General features: G+C 41.3%; 1 protein-coding gene across 1 annotated transcript; it reads right to left on the reverse strand.

Moving 5' to 3' along the window:
* Positions 1–791: 791 nt before the first annotated feature.
* Positions 792–1,229, reverse strand: LOC118636211 (ubiquitin-conjugating enzyme E2 D2B-like). Its single transcript, XM_036271259.1, has one exon. It carries the CDS (start codon positions 1,146–1,148, stop codon positions 792–794), a length of 357 nt encoding a protein of 118 aa, XP_036127152.1. The 5' UTR covers positions 1,149–1,229.
* Between the last annotated feature and the right edge of the window lie 9,706 nt (positions 1,230–10,935).

Here is a 10,935-nt window from a genome sequence, read left to right on the forward strand (position 1 = left end):
TGGTCTTGCTGTCCCTCCTCAATCAGCAGAGAAAGCTTTCGGTCCAATGGGGATCAACGCTGATCTGTCTCACACCCCTCCTTCCCCAACCTTGCCCCACCCCCCAGGGCTCCCCACCCCATGGCCCCCACCCCCATGGCCCCCACCCCTAGGGACCGCACCCCCATGACCCCCACCCCCAGGTCCCCCACCCCCATAGCCCCCACCCTCAGGGCCCCCCCCAAATCCCCCAACCTCCATAGACCTCATGCTCAAGTCTTCCCACCCCCAGGTCTCCCCCACCCCTATAGGCCCCACCCTCAGGTCCACTCTACCCCCAGGGCCCCCACCCCCATGGCCCCCACCCCCAGGGCCCACACCCCTGTGGGCCCCACTTTCATAGCACCCTGCCCCCATGGCTCCCCACCCCTATAGCCCCCACCCCCTGGTCTTGCTGTCCCTCCTCAATCAGCATAGAAAGTTTTCGGTCAAATGGGGATCAACTCTGGTCTGTCTCACACTCCCCCCTCCCCCCACTTTGCTCCACCATCAGGGTTCCCCTACCTCATGGGTTCCCCCACCCCCAGGGCTCCTCACCCCCAGGGTTCTCCCACCCCCATGGACCCACATTCCCAGGGTCCCCATCCCCATGGCCCCCCACCTGTAAAGTCCCCCCATAACCCCCACCCCTGCACACACCCTGCTGGGGACGTGCCCAGGAACACCGGAACGGCGGTCCTAGAGAGCAGTCCGAGACAACCAAGGGAAAGAACTGTTTTATTGGGGTGAGGGTCCTATCCTTCATTTTTCAATCACATAGCATATTTCTTCGTCCATGCTCGAGCCAGTAATGCATACTTCGGCCTGTCTATTGTGTACACGGTCGCGATCTCGGGAATCAGGATATGGTGAGGGCTCGGATCACTTAACATGGAGCTGATGCACAGCAGTACTTTGGAGATGGTGTGTACGGGCGACCACTCGGAGGTCAGGATGTCCAGACCAACGCGCCCAGCTTTAGTGACGTTGGGATGGTAAATGCGGGTGCAGAATTGGACCTTGGGTGGTTGGAAGGGGTAAAAACGTGGGAACACAATATCTAGGAAGAAGACCCCCCCCTCGTAGGGGCTGCCCTGGGGCCCTATGACCGCGGCCTTCCACGTGAGCATGTTGAACTCCACGGGCCCCGCGGAGCACAGCTCGGGGGGGTCTTTAGAAATGTCGAGGTACTCCTTCCACAGGCGCCTCACGGGCAGAGACAGCGCCATGGCCCACCTTTGTCCGAGTTCCTGAGAGAGACAGGTGGGGACCAGATCTGGGGATGCCACCCTCCGGGTCAGGGGACAGGTGGGTCAGGTCAGGTCGGATGGAGAGGGGTGAGGGGTGGTGGGGACAGGGCCGAGGACGGGGAACAGGCCGGTGATGGGGTCAGGGCCAGTGATGGGGGTCAGGGCTGGTGGTGGAAACACAGGGCCAGTGACAGGGGACAGGGCCGGTGATGGGGACAGGACTGGTGATGGGGACAGTGCCAGGGATGGGGGGCAGGGCCGGTGACAGGACACAGGGCTGGTGACGAAGCACAGGGCTGGTGACGGGGGACAGGGTCAGTGATGGGGACAGGGCTGGGGACAGGGACGGGGACAGAGCCAGTGATGGGGGCAGGGCCGGTGACTGGAGAGGACTGAGGAAGGAGCGATGGGACCGGCTGGACGGATGACTCCAAGTCACCTGTGTACTACACGCCGCTGCCACCACCTCCCGGCTGTCCTCACCTGGAGACTCCGCTGCTGAGGGCCACCTGCTCCTGCCGCTGTCCCTGCGGTTCACACCGGGGTGTCTGGCAGCAGTAGGGGGATCTGCTCTGTGACGTCACTGATGACGTCATCATAAGGAAGGGCCCAGTGAGAGCTCTCCCAGCAAGGAGCATGCCCTCAGCACATTTCCTCCCAGAAGCTCTCCTGCCTTTCCCTTCCCCCCTTCTTCCCCTGCAGCTCTCCTCAGTTCTGAGGGACCCCATGAGACCTGCAACCAGGGAGCACTGGGCAGCGACAGCTCATCCTGGTCTAACCCCCTGAACCTGTCCCCAAGGCCCCCTTTTCTCTGACTTCCCAGAGAGCTATAGCGGCCCAGCCTGGGCTGATTTCCCCACCTAGTCTCCCCCGTTGCTTCTTCTATCCTAGGCCCTTCCTTGCTTCACTGTTCCAGCTTTCATGAATGTTATCTAAAAGTCACCTGCACTCATCTTGTTGCATTTTTCCTACACTCAGTCCAGAACCCAGACACTACTGTCCCGCTGTAGGCAGACACATTTGTGGCCAGTCCCCTTTCTGGTAACAACATCCATCCAATTATCATCTATCTATCTTATCTATCTATCTATCTATCTATCTATCTATCTATCTATCTATCTATCACATCTATCTATCTATCATCTATCTATCTATCTATCTATCTATCTATCTATCTATCTATCATCATCTATCTCATCTATCTATCTATCTATCTATATCTATCTATCTATCACATCTATCTATCTATCATCTGTCTATCCATCTGTCTATCTACCTATCTATCTATCATCTATCTATGATCCATCTATCATCTATCTCTATCTATCATCTATCATCTATCTATCATCTATCACATCTATCTATCTATCTATCTATCTATCATCTATCTATCACATCTATCTATATATTTATCTATCTGTCTGTCTGTCTATCTGTCTATCTACCAATCTATCATCTATCTATCACATCTATCTATCTATCTATCTATCTATCTATCTATCTATCTATCATCTATCTATCACATCTATCTATATATTTATCTATCTGACTGTCTATCTGTCTATCTACCAATCTATCATCTATCTATCTATCTATCTATCTATCATCTAACTATGATCCATCTATCATCTATCTCTATGTATCATCTTTCTTTCTATTTATCTATCTATTATCTATCTATCATCTATCTATCTATCATCTATCTATTTATCTATCTATCATCTATCTGTCTATCACATCTATCTATATGTTTATCGATCTGTCTGTTTGTCTGTCTATCTGTCTATCTATCTATCATCTATTTATCACATCTATCTATCTACCTATCTCTCTATCTATCTGTCTATCATCTATCTATCTATCTATCTATCTATCTATCTATCTATCATCTATCTATCTATCATCTATCTATCTATCATCTATCTATCATTCATCTATCATAGGCCAGCCAATGCATTGCAGTCTTTGAAGGTTTTTATAAAAGACTCTGCATTAACACCACCACCATTACCACCATCACCACAGCTAGTCATGTTCTTATGCAGATTTGCTTTCCTAATCCAGACACCATTATTGAGAGACCTCTTTATCTGGGGCTGAAGCAGAGGTTTTCCCCAGGTGCCTCTGCTGAGATCTCCTCATCAAGAGACAGAAAATATTAGATACTTTGCACTTGTGCACTCCTAACCCTTCCTCCTCTCTCCCTTTTTGGCCCCCTGGTCCATAAAACTACAGGATACTTTTGTTTGGGCCTAATTCAAGAGTGAAATGAACCCACATCTGTGCACCTGACCCTCAGCTGGTGACTATTTCCCCTAGGAAAGCACAGAATAGGAGAGAGCCTATGCTTTCTCTGGTTTAGCCCCTGGCTCACATGATTTTACTGAGTTAGCAAATGTGTGACTGTTACTTTATTGTGTCTTGTTCTCTTAATTGGCTACTTAGACAGCTGACAGCCCAGCTCTGTCCAGCTCTGCTGAGCTTTTGACATGGGATTTGTTTGTGAAGTGGGAAAAAATAGTAAAATTAAGTTTTGGTGATAGTTGTACAATTGTCTGAATATACTAGAAAACACTGAATTGTATATTTTAAATGAGTAAATTATTTGGATGTGGAGTCTATGCCAATGAAACTTTTAAATGTATACCAACTTTATTAGTTGTTTTTGAGGGGTAATGCTGCAAAAATAGAGAAATGTATGGTCTCACAGTTGTATGTCCTAAAAGCTTTTTAAAAAACTACTTACATCTACAATGTGACTCTATTTCAAAATAATTTCACAATCTGGGGTATTATTGAGAATTACAACAATTTTTGGCGAGAAGACAAATTCAACTCTTAGCAGTCTGCCAATATCTTATCTAAGTGTAAAGAACTCAAAAAGTCCCAAATCTCATCATCTAAAGAGTCTAAATTTTTATTTTTTAATTTTTTTCTTTATTGATTTTAGAGAGAGAGGAAGGGAGAGGGAGAGAGAGATAGAAACATCGATGTGAGAACATTGATTGGCCGCCTCCTGCACGCCCCCACTGGGGATTGGGCCCACAACCTGGGCATGTGCCCTGACCAGGAATCGAACCAGTGACCTCTTGGTGCATGGGTTGATGCTCAACCACTCAGCCACACCAGCTGGGCAAGAAGCTAAGTTTTATATGAGTGAGAGTCTGGGTATGGTTCATCCTGGGACAAAATTTTTTTCTATCTTTGGGCTGGTGAACCTAGAAAACTAGTAATCTGCTTTTGAAACACAATGCTGGGACAGGCATATGATAAAAATTTCTATGTCAAAATGGAGAGTTCAGGGAAAAATAAAAGATCACAAGTCCCAAGCAAGTGTGAAACCCATCAAGGTAAATTCTTTTAGATTTAAAGGCATGGAAATAATTATCTGTGGCTTAGTTTTTTCTCTTCTGGGCTAAGGTTCTGGCTCTGATCTTTTTACCCACTGGAGAAGCTGCCCCATGTTCTAGGTCTACCAGTGCCTTGGCCCCTCCCCTTAGACTGACAAGGGTGATAGCCCTACACTTTCAGCCAGAAAATATCTCATTGGCCCAGACCTCTGCATCTATGGCTCTGCCTTTGTAGTCACTTTTCATTCATTTTATCCCATTTCTATCCTTTCCAGTCCAGTCTGACAGCATTTCTGCAGGCATAAAATTCTCAGGAAACTTGTTGGTCTCCTGTTCAATCCACAGTGTTTCAAGTCATCAGACAAAAGGGTCATCCACAGATCTTTTCTGGTTAACCACCTCTCTAGTTCTGGCTTCAGTTGAAATGGTTATTTGAATTCATAAGTCACATGACTTCTCTCTCAGCACATGGTTGTACCTAGTTGACCACCCATACTTTGGGGCCTGTTTCCCAGGACATGTTATCTGAATTGGCAGAGACATCCAAATCACAATATGCTGGTTTCTTTCTGCTCAAAAGTTTCTTTCTCAATTTATGTCTTTCCTATAACAGTGTACTGTAAACACTATCTTAGTCAGCTTAGTCTGCCATTAAAAAAAAAACAAATCATAGAATGATTGGCTTATACAACAGAAATATATTGTCTCACAGATCTGGAGTCTGGAAAGTCCAAGATCAAGGTTTTGGCTGATTTAGTTTCTGTTGCGAGTTCTTTTCCTGGTTTATAGGTGACTGCCTTCTCAATGTGTCCACATATGGTAGAGAGAGAGAGAGAGAGAGAGAGAGAGATATCTTGGTATCTTTTTCTCTTATTAGGACATTAATCTCATCATGCGGGCCTCATTGTAAAGACCTCATGTAAATCTAATTATTTCTTGAAGGAGAAATCTCTAAATAACCATCACACTGGGGATTAAAGCTGCAATATGTGAATTTCTGGGGGACAAATTTTAATCCATAGCAGTAAAGAGAAATCTTCCATATTTTGCTTGAGACTCCTTACAGTTAAATATCTAATTTCATCACTTGCAAATTCTACTTTTAGAGAAGTTTTCTACCACTTTATGACAATGATCACCTTTCCTTCAGCATTCAATAACTTCCTCATTTATGTTAAAAAGAAATTCACCAGAAACATCTTTATCATTCATATTTCTAGCTACATTCTGTTCCTGATAATATGTGTATTCTCCAATATGATAGAAGTTTTCTCTACAGCTCTCCACAATTTTGGGGGCCCCTTATGAGAAATTTTGTTAACATTTGTACCAACAATCCAAGGTGTTCTAAGCATACTCTGTCAAGTGCCTCTAAACACTGGCAGCTTCTACTCATTATCCAGTTCTGACTCAACTTCTACATTTTTAGGTTTTTGTTACAGCAGCATTCCACTTTCTTGTACTGAAATCTATATTATTATTATTATTATCATCATCATCATCATCTTTTGACTTAAACAACAAAATTGTACTGTTTAATAGCTCTGGAGGCTAGAAATTTGAAATAAGTTGTTGGTAAGGCCATGTTTCCTCTGTAACCCATAGGGAAAAATCTTTCCTTCTCTCTTCCTAATTTCTGGTGGTTTGCTGACAATCTTTGGCATTGTTTGGCTTGGAGCTGCACCATTTCATAAAATATCATTCTCCCATCACAGTATCTCTGTGTTTCTTCTCTTATTATATGAATACCAATAATATTGGATTAAGATCCCACCCTACTCCAGTATCGCCTAAATTATCTAATTACATCTGCAAGAACCCTATTTCCAAGTAAGGTCATATTCTAAGGCACTACGGGCTATACCTTCAACACATTTTTTTGAAAAACACAATTCAACCCACAATATCAATTTTACACTTCTTGTGTATTTTAAAAAACAATTTAGTCATAAATGTGGTCTAATTATGTAAGACTATATATTTTGTCTCTGCTAAAGCATTTTGCTGAGTTTTAAATGATTGGCAGACTCAAATTTTTCAAGTTTTCTAATACTTTTTACTTAAAAAAATCAGTTAACTAACTTAAATAATATTTAAATACAGTATATGTATCTATATACACACACGCACACACACACACACACACACACACATATATATATATATATGTTATATTCTTTCAGACAAAAAAATCTAAGCAAACATTCAAATTTAATTGCTAGGCTTAATGTTGGGAGCATGAGATAGCAATTCTGAAATGACTCTTTGTGCACTATAGGACTGAAAAAAAATACGTCAATATGTTTTGGTTAATTGTAGCTAGGTTTCACACTGTAGGAGAAAGGAGTTCTTTATCAATACAGAAAAAGACAATCATAGAATTAATTCTGCTTATTGTAGTGGAAGTATAATTATCACAGGTTGCCCATAGGTTTGAATATATATACATAGGTAGATATATAGAGAAGGATTGAGATGATATGTATGTGCACATATACACACGCAGATACAGCATGGTTTAACTAGGTTCTTTGCTTAGAGTCTCACATGCCCTGGTCTCTTGTCTGCAGTCTTAGGGAGAAATCATACTACCAGACTCATTTAATTTCTTCATAGAATTCAGTTTCTTGCTATTGTAAGATTGACGTGTTCATTTTTTTAACGCATGGTACTTTTCATCTTCACGTCAACAATGGATGTCAAGAAGTTCTCACAATTAAAGTAATAGTTAGAGATTCTGGGGATTAGGATGCAAATGCCTTTGGGGCATCATACTGCCTACCACAAACTCCTTGGGGAATGGCTGACTCCAGGGCTGGGCAGGGACAATACACTGGTCAGGATAAACCTAAAACATCCAGCCAAAAAGCAAGAAATGTATGTTATGTGAACTATATGCCAATAAAAAATAAGTATATGCTCAAATAATAATGAAAAAGACACAAGGACCATCTGTAGAGGCTGCTCCAATTTGTTACATTTGGGATGATTCGAGTATCAAAAGAAGTAATGATAGCAAGAAATTTGTCCTTGCTATCTTTCTTTGAATAAAGTAAAAATTCATGAATCCACATTTATATAAATTAATTAATTAATAAAAAATAGCACAGAAGAGTAATTTCTGCCTTAGAATAATAAACCAACTATCTGCCCAGCCGGTGTGGCTCAGTGGTTGAGCGTCGACCCATGCACCAAGAGGTCGCTGGTTCAATTCCTGGTCAGGACACATGCCCAGGTTGATATTTCCATCTCTCTATCTCTCCCTTCCTCTCTCTCTAAAATCAATATAGAAAAATATTTTATAAAACCAAATAAATAAATATAAACCAACTATCAATTAGAAAGTGAATGATGGAATTTAAAAACTCCAGTTCCTAGCCATTTTATTATTAATTAATTAATTTGGCCAAAGATAATTAAAAGATGACAGAACTAATGCCTAAAAATTTGAGAAGTAATAGTACATTTCTGTGGTATCAAAGTGCATCCTCACTAGAGAATTTCACAAAGGATAATATCTTAACTTTACAGGGGGAAATCTGGCATAAATCACCTTATCCAAATAATCACAATGAACTCTGTCAAAATTTGACCCTTAATATAATGAATCAAAAACTCAGCGTGATGGTTAATTTTAAGTCAACTTGACTAGACTTTGGTCCTCTGTTCTTTGATCAAACATCCGTCTAGATGTTGCCGTGAATATATATTTTAGATGTGATTAACATTAAAATTAGTAGACTTTGGGTAGCCTCATCTAGTTAGTTCCAGGCCATGAGAATAATGACTGAGAACCCCTGAAGGGTAAGGAATTCTGCCTGCAGATTGCAACATAAAAATTGGGTTTGAGTTTTCAGTCTTCAGAATCAAGACTGCGACATCAATTCTTGCCGGAATTTCCTGTCTGCTTGCCTTCCCTTCAGATTTCAGAGTTGCTAGCCCCCACAATCATATGATTACATGAGTCAATTCTTTATTTATTTATTTTTTTTATTGATTTGAGAGAGTGGAAGGGAGAGGAAGAGAAAGAGAGAAACATCGATGAGAGAGAACATCAATTGGCTGCCTCCTGCATGCCCCCCACTGGGGATCGGGCCCACAACCTGGGCATGTGCCCTGACCAGGAATCGAACTGGCAACCTCTTGGTCCATGGGTCGACGCTCAATCACTGAGCCACACCAGCCGGGCTACATCTACATGAGTCAGTTCTTAACTTTAAATTAGTGATACTCATTTGAGGGAAGTTCTCATCAAATATATATATATATATAATTTTAATAGTTTTGCTTTATTGATTTGAGAGAGAGAGAAAGGGAGAGGGAGAGAGAGATAGAAACATCAATGAGAGAGAACATCAATTGACAACCTTTTGCATGTCCCCCACTGGCCGGTGGTATCAAATCTATTCAATTACAAAAATGTGTTTATGAACAGCCCCTTGACCTCCAGTCTTTACACCATACATAGTTTACCTTTGCCAGAGCTTCATGATAACAATTTTTTAGAATAATTCTCCTCAGATTTTTGTTGGTTGTATGTCACTTTAGGGGATTTTTCCCATTCTGGCAGGAAGCATTCAAACATCAGATAAATAAACCACAATGGCTAGATTTCCTTTTTTTTTTTAAGTGCTACCATATATTACCATTGCTCTAAAGCGATATATTTATTCTTTTGTTTCAAAGCTATTGACTTTTAAGTATATAATTACAGTTTTTTAGTTGATTTCACCCATTCTTAAACTTTGTTTTTGTTATTCTAGTTCTCTTGTCTTTAAAGTACTCAGTTTTTCCCTGGTCCATAAGTTGCCTACTAATTCTTGGTTCTTATTGGACACTTGATAATTTTATATATAGCTTTGTTTCAGAAATTTGGTTTATTTTCAACATAGAAATTCCTGACTTTCAAGAGAACACATTTTGTGTTTATGGTAGTAAATGGACATAGGAACAAAACTAAATCAAAAGAGAAAGAATTACTTTGCATATTAGTTTGAAAAATTATATATATATATCACATGTTAAATCAATTCTTCTGTTTTAGCATATTTATATTTTATAATAATGATGTTATGTTGAATAAATCATATATTATTTCAGGAAGTTATTCTTAATTTATTTTTTTCTTAAATTTTTTTTCCTGTATTGATTTTAGAGAGAGAGGAAATGAGAGGGCGAGAGAGATGGAAACATTGATGAGAGAGAACATCAATTGGCCGCCTCCTGCATGCTCCCCACTGGGGATCGGGCCCACAACCTGGGCATGTGCCCTGACCAGGAATCAAACCAGTGACCTCTTGGTGCATGGGTCAGCGCTCAACCACTGAGCCACACCGACTGGGCAGCAAACTATTCTTTAATAGGTAATGGATTAAAGCATTTTTATACCACTCCTGAAGTATCCATTACAATATTAGGTTTAGTGTTGACAAAATAACAAAAAGGATTTTATGTCTCTAGCTGAGAAAAGTATTTTGAATTTTATTAAAGCCCTGGAAGGTTTATCTCAGCGGTTGGAGCATCGACCCATGGATCACAGTCCAGAGTTTGGTTCCCGCTAAGGGCAGGTACCTCGGTTGCAGTTTGTCCCCAGCCCCAGTTGGGATCATGTGATTGGCAACCACTCCATTGTGTCTCTCTCACATCCATGTTTCTTTCTCTCTCTTCTTTCTTCTCTCCCTCCCGCTCTGTCTGAAGATAAAGGCTAAAAACAACAACAACAACAAAAAAAAACAAAACAAAAATGTCCTTGGGTGAGGATTAAAAAAAAAAAGAAGAATCCTCCACTCTCTATTGTATTTCTTTGGCCAAATCCACCTTCGGATAATGCATATTTGATGCCTGTAATTATCTGAATAACAACATCTTCCCTAACTGGTATAATTCTCATGTCCCTAAGCTTCCTTTTGACTATAATAGTATTTTAGTAATGAGAAGCATCAAGCATAGCAACAAATCTCAGAAAATGAAACAATTTGGGGGAGCACTAAATAAGACCTCCTCCCTTAATTCCACTTTCTGTAAATAAATTATTACTTCCTACAGATAACAAAACATTTGTTAGAGTATTACTGGGTCAATTCATGTCTAGAAATGGGCAGGTTTACTGACTCAGAGCTTCAGGAAATGGTTAACTAAAAGATGAGGATATCCGGACTGCAGTGTTATACTTGGAAAGTTAAGTAGCTCTAAGACAAAGACAAGCCAGGTCAAGGGCTTCAGAAATTTGGATAGTTTATGCCAAAAATCCACCTTCTGCTGGAAAAGTGGGGAGTTTCTATTGTATTTTATAGTTAGATCCATCTTCATGAGTGTTC

The sequence above is a fragment of the Molossus molossus genome, unplaced genomic scaffold, assembly GCF_014108415.1.
Source record: "Molossus molossus isolate mMolMol1 unplaced genomic scaffold, mMolMol1.p scaffold_m16_p_2, whole genome shotgun sequence".
NCBI lineage: Eukaryota > Metazoa > Chordata > Mammalia > Chiroptera > Molossidae > Molossus > Molossus molossus.

Coding starts and splice junctions, on each gene's coding strand:
- LOC118636211 (XM_036271259.1), bottom strand. CDS start 1,148: ATGCTCACGTGGAAGGCCGCGGTCATAGGGCCCCAGGGCAGCCCCTAC.